Genomic DNA, 22188 nt, shown 5'->3' with positions numbered 1-22188 from the left:
ATGTATTTATATGTATATCATAACCAATGCTATGTATTTGATTCATAGTCCACCTTTTGCTGGAGTCAAGCAAATAACATTGTTTATTTGTTCGTGTTGTACTGCTTTAGGTTTTATTTCCCCCGTTTCGTACCCCATCGTATCTGAAGTTTAGTAAATGCTAATGTTGCACGCTCATTGACTTTCTAGGCCACTGACTCTAGGTCAGGCTATCTACGCCAAATATAGATCCTAGTTCATTCATAAACCTGTGTCAGAGGCGGGGCTACATTAATTATGTAGATGAGGTGAATGCTGATTGGCTAATGCCTGTATACTATCAGCAGCGATTGAATTGGTTGAGCGTGTCAGGTAAAATTTCATTCATAAAATCTACATCTGTTTAAATTTGGAGGGAAGCAATTTTCCCAGGGGTTGTAAAGTGGATACTCATTCATAAAAATTGGAGAGAGAAAAAAAAAGTTGGTGATCATGTAAAACGTTGCACAAGTGGCTCTGTGAATGCTACTAAATGGTTGTTGGATTGAAATGAGTTAGAAAATTACAATTAAAAGTTTGAAATACATTACAGAAGGAGTTTTTGAAAACTTGTACATGAATGGGAAAAAAAAAGTTTTTTTTTGAAGTATAAATGCCATGATATGTGCTACCTGTTACATGTGATGGACTGCACGTCTTTTGTGATAAGGTGGAATATTCTCAGTGTAGAGCAGAAGATTGACATGTATAATATGTTCTGATCGTAAACAGCTGATGTGGAGGGGGATAGAAAATCTTGGTTAATATATATTTCTGCCGTATTTTAATTGCTCTATTAAGCTAATTGGCGAGCTGCTGTTTGGATAAAACATAGAATATCAGTAGGAGTAAAGCTTTATGGCCATAAGCTTAAAGAAAAATTCACATGTGTGTTATTATATGTTGGGCCTAATTATCGCCCTGACACTTAAACTAATGTAAGTAAAGCTTTCTAATTTATTATTTAATCAAAATAGTTAGGAGATGACGTTTTTTGAGAAAGAGATAAAATAATAAAGTTATCGTCTTATGATCGGAGAGCGGAAAAAATTGCAAAAGTTTGATAAAAGATAAACACAGCTGTGATATACCAGGACTTGAATTTTAACATGACTTTATGGAGAATTTAAACAGTGTAAGACAAAAGTATCTTTTGTGATGTGCTTTGCAAGAAAAAGGATGTAATTAGAAAACGAGACACAGAGTTAAAGAACAAGAGTTAACATAAAGCTTTAACAAAGGCCATCTTCTGCTTTCATAAGAAGGTCCTGGTTTGAAAGTGAACAAATATTTAACAAGGATCTCATCATTAAGTGCCAGATTTCATGGAAAACAAACTAGTAATCTGTACAACAAGGGCACATTATTTGACAAGAGGATTATTTCTATATTTTTCTTTTCATTTTCAACAATCGCTAATTGACCAATCGTTGAGAGAGATAAAATGTTGCTATAGCAACTAGGATAAGTTATGCAAATAGATGTAATTTTTGAGAAGATAAATGACAGAAGACACTGACTTTTGATTGGCTGATGAAAAACACTGAATATTATGAAATTTAATTAAGCAGGGATTACATATTCATCTTTTCATCTGACTTAATTGACAAATCCGTGTATAGATAATAAGACTTTGGTGACTCTTGAACCGTTACTGCATGGATCTGTAAATTAGATCCATCACTGTGGAAGTTTTGAAAGTTGAAGTTTTAGATTGCACAGGATGTCTCTGTTATGAAATTGTACGCTTTTTTTGCGAAGTTCATTTAATTTCAATGAATGAAGCTTTAATTTATCTGTTAATTGAAATTCAGCGACAAAACCCCGGTGTGAGAATTCGATCTTAGTACTTTTTTGACACACGTTTTTTTGTATGAAATATAAGGATGCTTGCGACCTTATTAACTTGATACAGGAACATATGAAGTTGTGTTGATAATTTGTGTTGATAAATTTTTTGTGTTTGTGCAGTCATTGTATACCTGGAGTGCAGCGATTGGAAGAGTTGCATGCGAAATAATTATATTTATATTAATTATTTAATTGACAATTAATTTATTTAATAAATTGGAACAATGATTGATATGATAGCCCAGCCGTCAATTACTTTAAAGACTCCATCACCGGTGATCCGCGGAGTCGGGGCTGCTTGGCACAGTCATGGGAGGCTCAAACCTCAGCCAATCAACACGAAGCGATGTAATTTACTAGGTAAGCAGGCATATTTAAAACAATTCAAATTATGAAAAATTTTGTTTTGCATATAAATTTTAATTATTTTGCAAATTGATGATTGTTTGATATTCTTTAAGCTTCTTACAGACTATAGCTGTATGATCCAATTAAGGCTCAATTTTAAAACTTATGCTGTATATGTAATACGATGTATGCTCAATAATATAATTTTGTTTAATTTCACAGAAAAAAAAGTCATGCTATATAAATTGAAATTAACTTGCATAATCATATTGTTCTTTTACAAGTGTTATTATAAATCATTCTTAATTATAACTTGATATTTAAGAAAAACAGAAACCTTTGCAAAACTCAAATATATTTTATAATAATTGATTACATGAAACAATACATTATGATTTTATTTTAGCCCTCAAACTTGCTATAATTAAATGGACTTAATTCCAGCTTTCATTTTATTTTAATTGTAACTCACGGTCCTGTATCAAAATCATGCGATACCAAGAATTAGTCAGCCAACAGTAAGTCAGAGACTGCACAAATGTACAAATGCAAACTGGCCAGGCTCTATACTGGTGGGCGAAGTCTGAATCTCTCTATTCAGCAAGGAAGCATTTATTTAAAAATAGAATGCAAATTCCGTCATATATCTGTTTATTGAGGAAAGTAGTCTTATATATTTTTTGTCTATTCACTATTCACTTAATCTGTGGACTGTTTATGTCACAGCTTGCTTGTGAACTACATATATATATAATTATGTGTGTGTGCATTTCCACTTTTATTATTGCTAAAGTACTTTTCTAAGTGTTATATTCTTACATCAGCTTCAACTAATGCAGTGTTAACTAAACTGTTGACAATAACCTTTCTGTAAAAAAGGCAATAACAAAATTTTCTTGTTTGGTATAAGAAATGATTTTTCTGAAGGAAAGAAGGAAACTGTATAATGTAAAATAGCAAAACATTTATATTTATTCATTTCTGTGACAAAAGATGTGTCAGAAAGTTTGATATATTTACATCTGTATAACGCTCTATGTTAACATTACTTGATTTTCATTTTGTATGCAAAATTTGAAATGATGTTAATTAAGTACAAACTCTTTTAATTCTTTTACATGTCTAAATATCATCTTATAAATATTTATGTTTGTGACTGATAAATATTTATAAATGCTAAGCCTGACAGTGCTGAACAGCATTTGAGGTTGACAGTAAATCAACTAGATTTTGTACCTTCACTTAAACACCACAGAGAGTGTAAAAGACAATTTTAAACTTATTTGAGATAGTTACATGACTCCTATTGTCCGAGCAGTGTACAGTTTATGATATACTGAATGACGTTGTACTAATATATCATTTGTAACATAAATTGAGAAATCCTCAAAAATCCAAAACCTTAGAGATAAGAATAAATGTCACTTTTAATCTCAGAGCCATGCCATGCCAGTTCCCCCCACCCCCCACTAGCTTTATTCGTTTCTTTAACACTAAATTAAGCTCCTCTTGTGCTGACAATAAGTTGAAACTTTGTAAAGAAGTTGACATTAAATCTTTTTTTGGCACTTGGCGGTTACCTTTAATCAAATTAGCACAATATTTGTTAAAACGGCTTATTCAAAGTACGTAAAGTTTGATAACAGTTTATTTTGAAGTTGTCATCTTCAAAAAAATTAATGGACTGGTTGATTCAGACAACCAAACATTTTTGACATAAACTATTAAATATTAGACATGAAATCGGAAGAAACTTTACTCCCAGTTGTTCCTAAATATCATATATCTAGGCAGGCAATGGCCGTACTTCACTCATCTTCTAGCTGGCTAATTTATTATCTGTCTTTTAAAAGTGAGATGTTTGGGTAAGAGTGTAATTAATTAGCATATTTTAATACAGAAAATTCATTTTCCTCATTTGACGGCATACCACTGTGTTTATTTTAAGAATTTTCTCAAAATCTGAAAAAATAAAAGGTTATATTAAAGAACTAAATAGCCGAGGTCATGAAATACTTGTCATTGCACAGTTAAACTAGAGTCTTGGTGTTTTAAATCATTAATTATGAAGCGGGATAATTAGCGTGAATATTTTATAAGGACACTGCACGTGTTATAATTGTCAAAAGAAAATGATAATTAGGGAAAATATTTCCAGACCAAATTAGCTTTATCTAAGCTAAATTTAGACTGTTTGAAAGCAATTGTTTTCATAAATTTTTTACATTGTTGACCATAAATTTTACTGTTTGACGGTTCAAAGTCTATTTACTAATTGCTGAACTTGTTTTAACATTTCAAAATAAGTTTGAAAACTATGATGAGTTCAAGACAAATTTTTAGAGGCTTAACATAGTCACTTTCATTAGAATTTACACTACTTTATTTATTCACTTCAGAGTATGCTTTATTGTTGGAATGAATTCATTGTGCAATTAGAATATAGTGATCATAACCTTGATATCTGAGTTTGACATTTAAGGCATGATATCAATGTAAATTTAAATTTATATCAATTTTGATCATAATATATAGAGTGTAACAATTCCATTGAGATAAATGGATCAAATTTTACAGCATATTTTATGTGTGTTACGAGTCTTAAACAATATGGAAAATAACCAGCGAGGTAAATGAACTTTTGTTTGAAACTCCTTGAATAATTATCTCAAAAATAAAGCAAACATTTTCAATTTGTTTCGTTTTCAGTGGAAAAAAAGACTTGCGTTAAGCAATTTGAAACACAACGCCTTTCCTAAAAACATTCAAAATCATGCAGTTGTTTAAATTGCCTAGTAACTAAACGTGATTTCAATTGAAATGCAGGATTAGCTATGGCATAGTTACATATAAAAATTTAATTAGTTTTCATCATAATGTTAATTGTTTAGATAATAGGGTATGTTAACTACTCATATAAATACTAATTTCTTAAATTGGTAGTTACTGTAGTAAGTTACTGACATTGCAATCAATTAAATTTTAGAAAACAATTTGAAGTTAAACAAAAATGAAGGAATATGATCACAATTCATTTAGTTATCTCATTCCATGTTAAATAAATATGTTACACACATAATGAGCTGAATTTAGTACTTAAACTTATATGCCATATTGTCTCAATTTATTTCTATGCTATAAAGGGCTAATTTATTAAAGTATCATTTATATAGATTTAAACTGCCTGATATGCCAGTTTAAAGTACTTTATTAAGATATTAAGTACATACTATTTATTCTGTAAAAAATAAACTTGCTTAGTGTCCATTTTATGACATGTCCGTAATCTACTTGTAATTTGGTGATATCAAAGTTACTGACCAGTTTAGTAACCCTGGTCTGACTGGACTAATTATAGTGCAATGGTCAGACTGCACACTTCTGCAGACTTTGGGAGAAATGACTTAAAGGCTATCATTTTCTGTTTTAACAGGGTGATAGTTAAAACACTTTTTTGGTCAAATTTTAATGAAAATTTGCAAGAATTTTGGAGTCATTGATATGCTGTTGTAATATTTCGTGATATAAGTTATGTTGATCAATATGAATGAAAAGTGTATAAAGGGTTACAAAATATTCTGTAGTGACTCACATTGGTCAGTTTTGATTAAGGATAAATAAAATGTCTTAGATTTAAGTAAACATGACAAGACCTCATAAAATGAAATTTTATTGCATTTTGTAACTTTGATATATTTTTTGTACTATTAATATTTGAGGGCTTTTGACATAAAAACGAAATCCTTGTCTTTCATTTGTTTATTTGTTAATATAAACTTCATATGATGAATATTTTAATACAAGTTCTTCCCATCTTATCTGATATTTTGACCATTTATACATTTCTAAAAGACTAGATAACGAAATTTACATGTATCTTCAAATTTCTGATAACATCCCCTGAAACTATATGTGTTATTTACGCTGTTACTCAATAAATTAGCGAGATAAGTTTTCATGGCAGTGTTGCGGGTATTTTATATCTATTCCTGCAATTTTTACGAGTTTTGTCGAGTTTATCATAAGGTTCTAAGATAGTACTCTCACAAATCACTGATAAGTTAACCTTTTTTTATTTTCGTTGTAGAAAAAAAATATAATAAATCATAATACGATAAATTTCAGTTGTGGTCTTTAAGTTCCAGTCAAATCGTGGAATCTGCTATCTTCTGGTTTGAATCAGTCAGTTAATATGTCAGTGGCATATAGAAAATCTTAAATCAAATGTTTTGTTAATATATAAAAAATAAACAAATTCATATATAGAAAATAAAAAGTACAATTCAATCATTTGTTTAACTGAAATCCTCACATGTCTTAACTTTGTAAACTCGTAACATTTGAAACTATTTTGTTCTGTCGTAACTGTAAAGGATTTATGAAGGAGATACCGTTGTTTACAATGTAATGACGACGGGGGAAATCTATCTTGTGTTTCTATGCGAGCCAATCCTCAGAAACCTTTTAACCATTTGAAGTGCCTGCAGCCTCCAAATAATTGCATCAGTTAGTCAATTTCATTCATGAAACATATCAGCTGATATAATGTAGGTGCATTTTATATGCATGTTTTGTACGGGGGTTTTTTTTGTTCATTTTTTCCCCCCCTCATTGATTTAATACATCCATGGCTCCCGGCTTTGAAAGATTGTAGCCCTTGTCCCCGCGTGTCAAGAGTGTATGTCGGTGAGAAATAAGATCGCAGAAAAACTGTCTAAGGAACGGATATGGCCACTTTTCATATATACTTAATTACTGCTATCAAAAATAACCATGCTCTCTAATTAAGAATTTTGCGGTAAATAAAACGCTCTGACCAGTTGAACTAAAGAATGATGTAATGTGTAAAGTTTTTTGATGACTCATTTACAGATTTTATCGAACTTATGTGTGGATTCAGTATAATTAAAGCTATGGTTTAAAAATACTCACATCAACATTTTTTACAGAATGATAATTAAGAGATTTTTAATGTTAAGCTATTTTTTTAAGAGAATTATCTTAAATTACTTTAGTTCTTCCCCCAACAGTTTTTATTTAAACATGACCACACTAAATATCTTAAAGAGATTTGTTCATCTTTCAGTGACGGATAAAACCATTCATCATCAAAATATGTACTGACTGAATAGTTAACAGTGCAGACCAAGATCAGATGGCACTTGATATGCTTGTTGGCTGTGCTTGGTCTCCATTTGAGCCACACCATGACAAAACCAACATAATGGGTTTGCAACCTGCATGGATCCAGACCAGCCTGTGCAGTCTGATCAGGATCCATGCTGTTCGCTTACAAACCATATAACAAGTAGAGAAACTGATAAAGAACAGCAAGTATCCTAATCAGACTGCGCGGATGCTCAGGCTGGTCTGGATCCATGCTGGTCGCAAACCCATTATGTTGGTTTTGTCATGACGCGGCTCATTTATTGCACCATGGGTAGAATCCATTGTTACCAGCTATAGCTATCTAAGGGTTAAAAGTTGCTATAATTATATCACATTTCCCATAAAAACAAAACAAGGAAAATGATAATAATGATAAAATAATGAAATAATGGGAAACATAACATTTAAATTGCTTAGCCTGTTAGTTATTTTCCTATCTCATTTTTAAAAATATATAATCTGTAACAATTTGGGTTGGCATATTGTTGTACAGATAAAACTGGTTGGTTTTGATTGACAGGGACGAGATTAGGGTTATTAAATCAACAAACGTTACTTTGAGATTTGATGATTTTCAATTTTAGATTAACTCTATTAGATAATCTCCATTCATAAAGTGACAGTTTCTCTAATGTTGCATTTGAAGAAAAGGAGGAAAATATTTACGAAACAACATTTTCCACTCAGTGAATCATGATTTAATTCTGTTACGGTAAAATGTGGAAGGCCTTATGCGTTCATTTCATGTTTTAATTGTGTATTTTGATTTTTCACTCTAGTAAGATTAGTAATGTTGGTGGGTAATTCATTAACTCCTTTGAAAGGTTGAAATAGAAGGTTATAGAAATTAAAATTAGAAATTTATTGTTTGTTATCCAGGAGAGCCAGTAAGATGGGCTGACCTCCAAACAGTTGTAAAAATTAAGTATAGTAATAAACAAACTATACAAATTAAACAGTGCAATATGCTAATAGTAGTTGTCCCCCTTGTTTAGCATTGTTTATGTGTAAAATCCTTATTGTCTTTTAGATAAACTTGGTAAACAGAAAATATTTCTTATAATATCAAACTGGATCTAGAGAGTAGTGGCAACATAATTAGGGATCACTTCTCCATCATCTGTCCATACATGAGAACTTTTTTCGATGATCAAGTGGGAGATTTTCCTTCAAAAAGAGGGAGATTTTAGAATTTACAATAAACAAAGAAGGAAGTTCTCAGACATCAAAAATAGGGAGATTTCTTGAATTTGTAAAAAATACCCCTTATTTTAAGAAAAATCTTTAAAAATATGGCTGCAGAAAGAGGAAGTCTCCCGCTTAAAGTGGGAGAGTTCACATGTATGTCTGTCCGTCTGTCTGTCACAAAACTTGTCAGGATTACTCCTAACAATCTACTGGTGCAATTTCATCCAAACTTTACAGGAATGATCAGTACCAAGTCTTGTTGTGCATATCGTCAGCAATTTCAAATTCAAGAGTTATGACACAGGTTTTCTGGTTGGATAATTTCTCTTGAATAAAAAAACTCATCTTGCCCTGTAAAAGATTTTTGTAGCTGCAACATGCAACTGGCTATCATGAGGCGGCACATGTGATTACTAATCGCTCTTGTCTATTGTGTAAATATTATTTTATTTCATGTTAGTGTAAAAACAAGTTGCTAATTTAAATGACATCATTCCAAATTATCAGTCGCCTGCTCAATTATTAAAGATGATGGTCATTCCGTCACTTTCGTAAATGTCAGTTAATTGTATGCGTAGAGTGATGTCATTCCAATAAGTGTTAATTTATTCAATGATCATACAAATCTATAAGTAAAAAGTGCTAAATGAAATATTCAGATTAATGTTAATATGCAAGAAAAAGAATCAAATAGTTACATTGTACTTCATCACAGGATTGAAATATCTGTTACTCGGCAACTCTTGAGTAGAAGCATAGCAAAGCTTTGTCATCCTCTTTTAACAGTTTTCTCTTGAACCGGATTATTCCGGTCCTTACTGGCAGCTGGTGCATACGTAAGATTCTTATATGTGGAAAGATCAGAAATAGAAGTTGTACAAAAATGGTAACTGTAACTGTGTGCGTATATGTGAAAAGATCATCGTCTGTAATTACAGAAATAGAAGTTGCTTATGACATCATTGATTTCAATCATCAGCAAACAAATCTATCCATGTGACTCAGACCAGCACTGCAACCAAAATTCCATCTAATCAACATGGTCTTTTGTTTGCTATTCATGCAGTAGGTATAACTTTGCTTTGAAATTTTACTTGAAAAATGATTGATATTTTTAAAAAAATGTCCAAATTAAAAGATGGACAAGTCCATTCAAGATATTTCAGATTCTAAAGATAAATGATATAAAGAAGGGTTAGATCATATGTGTGGAACATGTTTTTGATGCACTAGCTTTGTTATGTGTGTTCATAATCCTTCGTTGTTGTATTTGTATCTTTGTTTTTTTTAGATCTATAAATCTGTCCGGGACATTGTGTAAATCTACACTGGCACAAAGCGCTTTGTAAATTAGTATGTTTTGGTTTGGTTTTTTTCACACTTTCTTTATGTATTTTATATGTTTGAGAGTTTATTAGCCGCTACATTTAACTTCAAACATTCTTGTTCTTAACAGCTGACAAACGTACTCGAGTAACTTCGTACTTGATGCAAGCAGTTTGGTTCTATGATTTTTTTGATGTTCGAGATAATCGGAAAAATGAAAGGATTTTTTTATCTGAAGTTACCTCTATTATAACAGTTTGATTAGTGCTTAACTCTTAGATCAGTGGCGCTGATAATTAGATCATCCGTGTTTACGTGTAATTAATGATCGTGTTTTTTTAAGTTTTAATTTGCCGTAAGATAAATTTATTTATTTGCATTGCCATGTCCCAATGGTAAATGGTTATAGTACTTGAATTTTCTTTAATTTTGATGAACAGCTAACAGGAATACTGTGATAATGATAATAATTTCAGCAATGCTAGGTTGTTAAACTGTCACTAAATCTCCTCAGAATCCACAAACATAAAGCATACTTGAATAATTCTCATGATTCAAGGCATGGAAAAAAATACAAGAGAAAAAAAACTTACCTCACATGGTGAAATTCACACAGTTGTTAAAAAAGCCATGCCCAGTTGTTTCTTTTGTAATTAATTAACTAGAGAAAAAACTTGATAGCTGAATCATAAGTTTTCGTAGTTAATTTTTGTCAGGTGTGTAGGAAAGATTTTTAGAAATGATAATTTTGAATCAATTTCATGAAGGCATGAAAAACCCTGTTAATAAACATCTGATTACATGACGTCTGAAAGAAAGATATTTTATGATACCCTTTCATGATACTTTTATACAGTTAGGAATTCTCTATGACTGCAGAAATTCTTTCAAAACTTTAATTTTGAATTCGGTTTAAAGATGATAATGTAGATAATGCTTTCATGACTGATGCATTTTTATTTTTAATTTCAAGAAAGCAATTGATAAAATATGTTAATAGTTGTATAAGATCACGAAGTATAGAGATAAGGGCTTAAAGATGATGTTAAATAATTTCATTTCCTGTTATTAAAGCTATATATTCAATAATTAAATTGCTCATTTCCATCTTTATGTTGTCCTAATATCTGAACAAATGTAACTGATTTACTTGCCAGATTTGCTTCTTAGAAGTTCTGGCTGTATTATATATTAACAATTCTTATATAAATTGAAGATTGATTGCAAGAGTGTATATTAGTACTTTTAATGTCTTAACTCTGCTGAGCAGCCTGTCCACAATATAGAGCCAGCCAGCCTGACATCCATGATAATTTGACCAAGCCTTACTGTAGGTAACTCAATCTTTACTATTTGTAGGGAGTCCCAGAATTTAATGACTGTTAATTAAAGGGAATTCATTGCACAATTCAGCGGGTATATTGAGCTAACCATGTTAATAGCATTAATCAAAATTTGATGTTCTTTCTCTAATGAGCAAGAATGTTACACCAGTCTGTCAGCATTTTAGATGTAAAAGTTTGGAAGTCTTCTTTTGACCAGTTTGTGGTTGTAGGTTCCGGCTGGTACTGTTTGATCATTGTATACATTCTCTTCCGGTGTTTAAATGTCTTGTTTTAAAAGAAATTATTATTGCTATTCTTTTATGTAAGTTTGTGTTTAATGATACTTGATTTTTTACATCTTATTTAGAATGAATTTGCTTTAGACAGAAATAATTACAAATTATCTTTTTGTTTACTGAGCTTTAATTTAAACACGCAATCATGTACTTTATTCAATTAACGCCAATCATGTACATATTCAATTAAACACGTAACTTACCTGTTTCATTAAACCGTCAATGATTATTTATTTAACACTTTTAATTTAATTAGTTATTTTGCATTTATAGATGTACCATTTATTATTGTATATATATTGCTTTAAGTATTTTGTATATTTTATTTTTATTTCAAGAACTCGATGGAAGGAATTATTTTAATAAATTTTAAGGCTCTACCGTAATTCTTTGCATGGGCTTAGTGATAAGTTAAATCGAACACCTTATTAATGCTAACGCCAACACCAAATAAATATATTTCACTTTAATGTATGTTCACAATCAACAAAGTAACTTAATTATAACAATACTGACGTTGCTTAGGAAGTTGATGACGTCATGATTTTATGACGTCATAATGACTTATATAAGGTTTACCAAACAAAAAGATGAAATTAACACTAAAAGGAACTAGCCAAGATTTTGTTGGTTTTCTTTCGAACTATAGCTTTTTTTTATCACTTTCAGCTTTCTATATCAAGAAAAGAACTGCTAATTTTCATTTACTAAAACCCACATTCATTGTCTTCTATTTATAAAACATAGCAAAAATCTTCCAAACTGAGTGATATAAAAAGGTCCAAAGCCAAACTTGGGAAAGAAATCTCTCAGACGGAGTTTGAATATTTTGTTTCATATAAGTAGATATACATTAGAAAATGTTACTCATTCATTGGTATTTTTCTTCTTTGTTTTCCTTTATTTTTAAGATTTTAAGTTAAAGATGTTATATGTGTGATAAATTGTATATATTTCAATTTGGTGTCAACATCAGTAATATATAATTGAATTACATTAACACAGTCATATAATATATTAAATAAATAAATATAATATATTTTAGAATTTAAAAAAAGAAACAACAACAACAAAAAACACCATATTGATAAAAATTGACAAATATGATTTTATTGAAAATCTGTACAAAGGAGGATAAAGAAGAAGTGCAGCAAGATAATTATGTATCTGGATATTATATTGATACAGGTATTGTAAAAAATAATTGTTCTGTTTTTGAAACCATCATTTTGGTGATCCTGCGATAAAATATTGGTCCCATGTATTTCTGGCTCAGTCTGTAATCTTTAAATTTTTATATTCTGTTGTAAAATATGAACAAATATAAACATTTAAAAAAAAAGTAGGAGAATTAACAAAGCAAATATCAGCTGACCTTAGAATGATTGTGATTGCAAAAATTCCAGGTAATATAATTTATATATATATATAATATATGAGCCGCTTCATGACAAAACCAACATAATGGGTTTGCGACTAGCATGGATCCAGACCAGCCTGTGCATTTGCACAGTCTGATCAGGATCCATGCTGTTCACTTACAAACCCTATTACAAGTAGAGAAACTGATAGAGAACAGCATGGATCCTGATCAGACTGCGCGGATGCGCAGGCTGGTCTGGATCCATGCTGGTCGCAAACCTATTATGTTGGTTTTGTCATGATGCGGCTCATATTCTACCTGTAAAAGTTCAAACTTTTATTACTTAAGTAAAAATGATGTGATCAAAAAGCAAGTTTCGATAAAAGAAATATTAAAAAATAAGGTATGGATGAAATAATATACCAGATTTTTCTTTATTTGAATGATAAACAGGTCAGAGAAACATCAGTGTGAGAAATAGGTTACTAGTCTGTTACTGAACTAATTCATTCATACAACCAGTATCATTCATATATATACATAATATACACCTGGAATTGATGGTTGCAGGTTGTGTGAGAAAATCACCACAGTATTTCTGACTAATAATATTGTACTGGGTAAATATGTGTTCTGTGTAAACAGAGAATCTTCGATGAATAGCCTGACAGAGTTCCTGGACAGGCATATGGTATAAATATATTCCCCCCTCCCCCACCCCATAAAATGCAAGGTGCCTCGTTCTTCTGTGAATGCAAGATGCTTAATGCTCTGAATGCAAGGTGCTTGAAGATGAAAACATATGGCTACATTGGAGTTAATTATTTTACCAAAAAATCTAAATGATAATGCCATATGGCAATAAATTACTGGAAATTTATTAATCCTTCGTTTTAAATTTATAGAGCTCTGGCTGTGTTTGATAAAAATAGATTTATTATAACAGAATCACTCTTCATATGGTCACAGTCTGCTCATGGAGACATTTCATTGGTCAGATTTAAATTTTAATCTTCATGAACATTATTTTAACCAATCAGGTGCTTCTAAATTTAGACTGGTTTAATTTTTTTTATATTGTTATAAATTACATATAAGAATTTTTTTCAATTACTTAGATTTAATGTGATTATTATCGATTCAAAGTCAAAATTGGTGTTAGAATGAATATGCATTATATTCCTTTAATGACTTTCAAATATAAAGATTTTTTATTCTGTAAAGATGTTAAAATAAACCAGTTTTAAATCCAGTTCTAAAGTAGTGTCAGATTAAATCTGTAAATAGCTGTTTAATGACTTCTTTTATACATAATAAAACATCATCATAATTATTTTTTTATCTACGCACATCTTATTTTAAATCGAGGGTTTTTGACCGCACTATTTTAGAGACAGTTTTCGGGCATTATTTTACAGGGCATCTTATAGCAGTGACCTTGACCTTATTTTATTAATGACATTTTCATCAACAATGATCCAGCTAAATTCTATTTATATCTGTATTTGGAGACATCATAAATCGTAGATTCACGTGCTTGGTTCATGATCTAGTTATTTTGGGAACCGAACCTGTTCTGAATTTAAAACGCTTTTTTTCCACCGGGACGTTTGGGCAAAATTTGGGTCAAATGATAATTCTTTAGTAAGTAGGAGAATCTTATCTCCACCCGAATGACTTGTAAAGATGTCACTTTTTGGATGCTTTATAAGTTTAGTCCTTGTCAGGGATACTTCATAATGTAGAGGATGGAAATTTGATATTGTCATGTTTTTTTAATATAATTCTGAACCATCATCATATAATATTCCATTCTGCATAATTAGCAGAATTGATGATAGCCTTTTTTGGGGTGATAGATACGAAAGTACAGCCTTGTTCAAGCAGAAATTTGAAATTGTAGACAGAAATAAGATCTTCCATTCTTATAGGTACTTAGATATAAATTTGAATACATGAATAATATTAAAATCCGTTTCCTGTGATAGGGCATTGGGTCATTCTGTAAATTATTTTGAAATTCAAAATCTAGACCGAAGGAGTTTTATATTCATAGTATATATGATAGGTATTTCCTGCCCCAAAGCAGGACCGAAATACTCAAGCCTCAGTCAAGCCGTACCTTTGTGCCCATTTCAGTACCGTTTATCGTAGAGTGATATGCATAATTTCATATTTTAATTGGATATTGTAATTGTATGGTTCAATTATTGTAAAACTTATGAGTTTTGATAATATATGATTATCAAATTTTTTAAATTCTAAAGAAATGTGACAGTAATGTGTGTGTTTATTACTAGAAGCTGTTAATTTATCTAAATATTATCAGAGGTGATTATGGATTGAAAAGCTTATCTCACGAAATAGATCTAAGTGGTAAATTAGATATTAATGTCTTAAAATCGGCTTGCAAATTAGAAACGGTTTCTTGAGAAATTAATCGAATGAAAACAAAATGAAAAAAATATGTGATTTCTTTTGAAGAAATGTAATTTTACTTAATGTTTTAAAAAAAAATGGAAAGAAGTTTATTTCATCAGGTTATTTCGTCAGATCTTCGAACACTTAATATGAAAATGTACAAAATATAATCAATTAAGGATCCTTTTTTTTATAAAAAAAAAAAAAGGCTGCAGAAAAAAATATGAAAAATGTACGTAAGTGATTAAATGGAGGGATAACATAAGAGTTTCAAACGTTTGACAGTGCGGGAAATGGAGGATGAGGCCCGAGAATCTGCTGAACCTCGTCTTAACTTTGACAACAAGTGCCCTAGAGTTACTGACAGATCTACTTTCTTGGGCAATCTTTGCAGCAGACGAATTGTCTGCTTTACCTAAGTATAACTGTGACAGCTCTTAATTGTTCCACGTCAGACCGGCCATTGTTTTACCCCTGTCCTCAATGAAGAAGGCATTGTGTTTAACATCACTCGTTGAAAACTTTTACCTAAAAAAACGTGACATGTGATGTAAGTAGATTGATGAAAAACAAAATAATTCTTAGTTTAGTCATATTTTGTGAACAAGGAGAGGAAAAAACACATGATGGTAAAGGCCAAATTTAACACAAAAAGTGTTTTAATTGAGTAAAAATTGAAAGAATAGGCTTTTATTTATGGGGGGATAAAACAACATATTTTGTGTGGATGAATGACACTTTTTCTGTTAAATTTCTTAAAAATGAAGTATTACGTACATGGTCATAGATTGTTACATTAAAAGCAAAATGCATTCTGGACAGGTCACAATGATGTTTTTCCCTCTGCACTTAATAGTTTTTGTTTGTTTTTTTGTTTGTTTGTTTTTTCACGAAAATCATAAAATTTGTTTTCTTTGCTGTGTATTTATAACTCAATCTTGGTGTGTGAGAAATTTTAAATATTTGTACATTGAAGAATAAATTTGGTTTATTATTATTACTAAATTTTGTTATAGCAAAAAGTTATCATTGATATAGTTTTGGACAACAATATCTTTTTTTAAACTCGACAATAATGATTGTCTTCTGGAACAAGCAAATTGGTTATGATGTTTAATAGTTAACAGTTTGTATGAATTTACTTTATTTCAAAACGATATAAACTTTTGGATGATAATTAAGTTATTATTTGTGGTGGTTACTATGTGACTCCCTCTCACCTTGGGTATCAAGCCTTTATGAAATATTAATGGAGGGGTTGTCCCTCAATATGACATCATTACTGGTACCTACTTGAGATTGGTTCCTAATTTATGAAACATACAAGACAGTAAAATACTTATGTTGATATATTGAAGATTATACATGTCTTAATGATTAATTAATTGATTTAATTAAGCAATTAAAATATATAATTAAATGTAAAGCAACTTTAGAACTGCCATTTGTACATGTTAAGCAGACAATGATCAAACATCAAAGTCTTGTAGTTAAAACATGTTAACAATGGCAACATGGCTAGTTTACATGAAGTTTGGAACATGTATATATTTGGAATTGCATTTAATTGCACATACGACAAGTTAATTGAAATTAACAAGTACCTGCTCTCTATGATGTGTCATGAGGCAGGTAGATTTACAGCTGTTCAATTCAATTAGATCAGTAGTGAATTTTGAGCAGTTGAATTTCAGTCTTGTCTTTTTGAAAAGATGAAAGGAAAAACAAATGAGCGTCAGTCTGATCAGGATCCATGCTGTTTGCTATCAGTTTCTCTACTTGTAATAAGGTTTGTAAGCGAGACAGCATGGATCCTGATCAGACTGCGCGGATGCGCAGGCTGGTCTGGATCCATGCTGGTCGCAAATGTATTATGTTGGTTTTGTCATGATGCGTCTCAAATAACCATTGTCATGCCTTAAAGGAGCTCCATTGAGGATGAACAGCCTAAAACATAAATTTTGAAATTCTTACATAGATCAAGTGAATCGCTTTAAAATAGAAAAATCTGCAAAAGATTATAGACTTTTGTGTGATTCGTAGCTAGATTTGAGCAATGTTTTTCATTTTTGTGTTTGCACCACAATAATGATTATTCTAGAAAGATTGGGTGAGAGAATGAACTGAAAATTCACACAAAAGTTATTGCCAAAGACCTGTACATCAAACTTTTAATGGTACACAAATGTAGTAAAAATTATATTCAGTCCCGTCTTGTCAAAAAACCACAATGTAGTCTCTTTAAATACAAATTTGCCTGTTAAATGATTCACAAAGCTTATTTTGCTTTAACTAACACTGTGAGTATGGAACAGTTTCTGACAGGAAAATGTTTAAATTAATTCCAAAGAGTTTTGGGTTTAGTTTAAAGAAGTTCAGTTTTAAAAAAAATGTTATTAGTTGTCTCAGTTTTTCTTCTCAAAGAATTAAGTTGAACATACTTGACTTAGGATACTTGATGACACCTGGTACATACTGGGCCTTATAGTTTAAAGGTGCAAGGATCAACACCCTTCAATCATTTATTTACACAGCTAAGAAGCTGGAGTTTACCTAGTGTCAGTCAAGACTTGGGTTTACCTAGTGTCAATCAGGGATGACTTAATGACCAGTCAGAATTATCATTATAAAATCCTTTTTAGTGTGCTATGCACACACCATGCACACAACAGCTTTGGCTAATCTTCCAGAATCCCCTATTGTAATCTATACCAAGGTGCTTTAATAAAGATAGTATTAAAGCTAATTGAAGGATTTTTAAAGTCCACCCCTTAGAGCTTTTAATTAATCAGCTTTTATTGTGACATCATAAGTCAAGAAAGTAAATATTACATAAGCCTACTTGATCTGAATAAGTACCCATTACAATGTCCATAAACAGACCAGTTTTTATTTTTGAACTGGATGTTAAATCTTTGACTAATTGACTTGTGTATTTTTTTTTAAAAAATCCATTGGTTTATTATGTGCTCAAAGGTGAGATAATGTGATATTTTAATGCTGTAATATTTAAATAAGAAAGAAGTTTCAAAATCAAAATCATCTATATATGAATCATATATTAGAGGGTACTAAATGCACCTTTTTTCATGCATTAACATCTGCAGAAGCACGATGATGCGCCTGCCAATAAGCTGAGGGCTTCTGCAGATGTTGATGCACAAAAAAGGTGCATTATTAGCGCTATTCTTGCATAAAATTATAAGTCTAACTCAGTAATTACACATTTCGTTTACTATTTTTCGTAGATTGTGCAATGCTTTACACGTTCTAATGCAAAGTCATTTGACAGTTATGTTTTAATAATAAAACTTAACTGGGTCTGTCATGGCATTTAACTCTTTTTACATTGTGCCCTTAGTCATGCATATGATAAAAACATGCAACAGGGGCACAATTTTGGCCACTAGAATTGGCCATTAATGCATTTTTTCTATGTTAATATATTATATGTACCAAAGTGCACAGTTTAATGCAAGAATAATGAATATATTACTGTTTGAGACTTAAATATTATAACATATTTATACCAAATTTCTTCAAACATGGGAAAATTCCAGAATTAAAATATTGACATTGATTTAAACATATATTGGCAATTAAAGAAGTAAAGATAATATATTAGTAACAATATATTTCTTTATTTTATTTAGTTGATTATACAGTTATAATGTTGAAATGTTTCTGAGCCCATTTTTTGCTAAGGATTATTTCTAATTGAGAGATTGAGAAGTCTTTTTTTAACCCCATTTGATAGTTCCAGTGTTCTGGGTTGAATAATTTATGGTTTAAATTTAATTCAGGGTATCCGATTTAATGTATTCCCTTACTAAAAATATCATTTTCATTTTTTTGACATCCTATAAAATAGATAGTAATAATGAAATTTAGCGTATTAGCATAATTAGAAGTCTCGCTCACAAATAATGCTTCTTTAATATGTTAGATATGTAAATCTTTGTGTAACCTATGAAATAAATGTCTCAAATTCGAGATGAAATAGAAAGATTATCTTATTACAGTGGATGAAATTTTGGTGCAGGTCATTTGGTATTTTTTCTTATTTATGACCCCCCTAATTTTTTTTAGAAAGAAAATATTTTTTTACTTGCTGTTACAAAGTTACAGTTGTCTGGTGTGTTTCCTTAAAGTGTTCTCATATGTCCAAAATAATATTTAAAATAATAATGAATAATATCTATAAAAAGAGAAAAATATGAATGAAGTTTTGATATATTTAAATAGATATTTAAAAGGTTTAAAAATTCTCTTTAATTTTCCCAGTTATTTTTTAGGAGCAAAAAAAAAATAAAATGAATAAATGACTTAGAATATGGTTAAAGTAACAAACATTATGATCATAATTTATTATTAAAATGTTGGCATTTGTTATATAGTCATAAATTTTTAAAAGCAGCTCACCTTCATATTTGTGATTTATTTTTTTTATGAAAAATTTGTCGCCAGTGAAAAATTGTCAATTAAGAAAAATATATAGTCATATGACACCAAGTTAATATAATTACATATGCTATAGTAAGTAATTATCTGTGTATCATGTGCAATGTGGATTTTGGATTGTAAATGGTTTTATAACAATTTTCTACAATTTAAACGTATATCATATTTTCCTTGAATTTTATGTTTTGTACATTTATTTACTCACCTGATTGCTTCTGCAGCTTCTGAAAAACAAGTTATAATGAGATGCAATATGTTACAGAGTGTTTGATCTTTTCCACTCTAAAAATATAATCATTAAAATATAAAATAATTAAGATTATTTTTCTTTTAAATTGAATAAAAAATCTTCTGAGTTTTTTATTGGGATGTCATATTATGCCAACTTACAATGATGTTTTAGACATTATAATAAAAAACCCATTGTTTCCATATTAACAGTTCTATATAAGTTACTTATTGCCCAGTATATCTAATCAAGGGATGATACCTAGTCATATTTAAGAACCAGACAGAGCTGTCTATGGTCTTTATCTTCTCAATAAAGAGGCAAATAAATTAGTTATTGTCCAGTATTTTCAGCAAATCAAGGGATGATATATGACAATTTTAAGAAACAGACAGAGCTGTCTACAATATACTTCTCAAGAAATCATGCAAGAAAAAAAATCCCTATCCAAATATGATCACCTTATTAACACTTTTCTTACATATACTTAAAACCAACAATCAAAGAATAATAACATAATTATACAAGTATTAGTACAACACAATAAAATGTTTTAATTGTTGTTAATCAGCCACTTAATTGCTTGGAGTCATTGTTATATTTCACAGACACCTTTTGAAGATGGGTCAATCTATTGTATAAACACAACAGGTATCCCATAATTGACAATGTGACAAACTTAACAACATAATGATTAGTTGTTTGTAACATCACTTTAGAGATACTCAAACTTCTCAAGTATTTAGGATTAAAAAATAACCTTATTATCTTAAGAGGTGTATATATATTGCACTTTAAAATCCCCAAACTTCACACCCATACTGGATGTTGTGATATAAGCATTGGAAAAGTGTTCTATTGAAAAGTGCTATTTATTTATTAAGATCATATTTATCATTAGAAAAAATATTTGTTCAGTGGAAAGAAGTGATTTATTAGTGATAAATTTTGAGAAAAAAGATTTTATTTATTCTTTAAAAGTGTGGATTTTGTTTAAAGTGGACAACTGAGTTAAAATATTTTAAAGTGTTAAATAGACATAGAGTAATAAGTTGGAAACTGTTAAATTGAACCTGCTTAAGGTTATACGCAAAGAGGGAAAAATGGTTTTCTTTAATGAGCCTGAGGCTTGTATGGGGCATCAAGCACCCGTCCACACCAAAACATGTGCAACCCTTAGACCTATCTAGAGACAGGGAGCAACACTCGTCTTGCATGCATGCAAGTCGGCGCTCGAACCTGAAACCTTCAAATGTTATGCTTGAGTATGAACCGGATACGAAGCCTGAGTACAGGCGTGATCATGTCTTACGACAGAGCAGGGTCTCCAGCAGGGGTTTAGATCATAGGCAAAGGGTTCGAAACAAGGGTTATAATCATGTCTATCAGATGCCTGCTGTATGCATGATACCAGCTATTCCGGTTCCCATGCCAGATTTCTGCTTCTTTGATTTTATTTTTGGTGGTATGTCCCTCTTTTTTTCTTTGTTTAATTTTTCTTGTGTTATGTTTCTTTATTCCTACGTTTGCTCTTCATTTATAAATCTGTGCTGCAGATTTATATATGATTAGTTTTGTAATGGAAGATGATGAGGGGAAAAAAAAGACTAATTTCATCTTCAGTCTTTTTTGTTATTTAACATGTATATAATTTTTACTTGTTTTATTCTTGTACAATATTCATTTTATTGCAGGTAGTTTATCATCTGGCACAATATATGTTAAAAGATGGTTATAACAGAAGTTTCTGTTATAAAATTTAAAACAATTATTTTTCCTGTCATACAGTGTTACATAGTATTATATATATTTATTTATATATTTTCAGATGTTCCAGCTACAGCCCAGGTTCCACCTCTGACCCCTGGGACAACTCAGAAAATGTCTCAGGCCCTTTTAGAAAGCTTTAAAAGCTTCGAGAAAGATCAACACAGACTTGGCATTCCTAAAGGTAAGAAACATTTGTATAAAAAAACACAACTAAAAAATCTGTGAACAAATTCTTTATGCAAAAATAAAAAAAAATTAAGGGACATCAACAGTTGTTGCTAGCCGTTCTTGAAATTCCATTGGAGGAAAATTAATGATTACAGTCATGCTAAACACAGTGGCATCATCTGAGAACAACCCATCATGCCTGTTAAATAACAAAAGTCATTCACAACTTTGAAAAAATTAGATACTTTATAATTT

General features: G+C 30.5%; 1 protein-coding gene across 1 annotated transcript; it reads left to right on the top strand.

Annotated features, from left to right (window-relative positions):
- Positions 1-80: 80 nt before the first annotated feature.
- LOC132759228 (transforming protein p54/c-ets-1-like) lies at positions 81-21946 on the top strand (the record flags this gene model as incomplete). Its single annotated transcript, XM_060750958.1, is given in 2 exon segments — positions 81-2229; positions 21824-21946. Coding segments are annotated over 2 exon segments (259 nt in total), but the record flags the coding sequence as incomplete, so codon positions are not given.
- Positions 21947-22188: the final 242 nt, after the last annotated feature.

Source organism: Ruditapes philippinarum, unplaced genomic scaffold (genome assembly GCF_026571515.1).
Source record: "Ruditapes philippinarum isolate M1 unplaced genomic scaffold, ASM2657151v2 ctg10955_1_1_1_1, whole genome shotgun sequence".
Lineage (NCBI taxonomy): Eukaryota > Metazoa > Mollusca > Bivalvia > Venerida > Veneridae > Ruditapes > Ruditapes philippinarum.
Note: the sequence above shows the minus strand (reverse complement) of the source record. Positions and strands in the feature narration are given on the sequence as shown.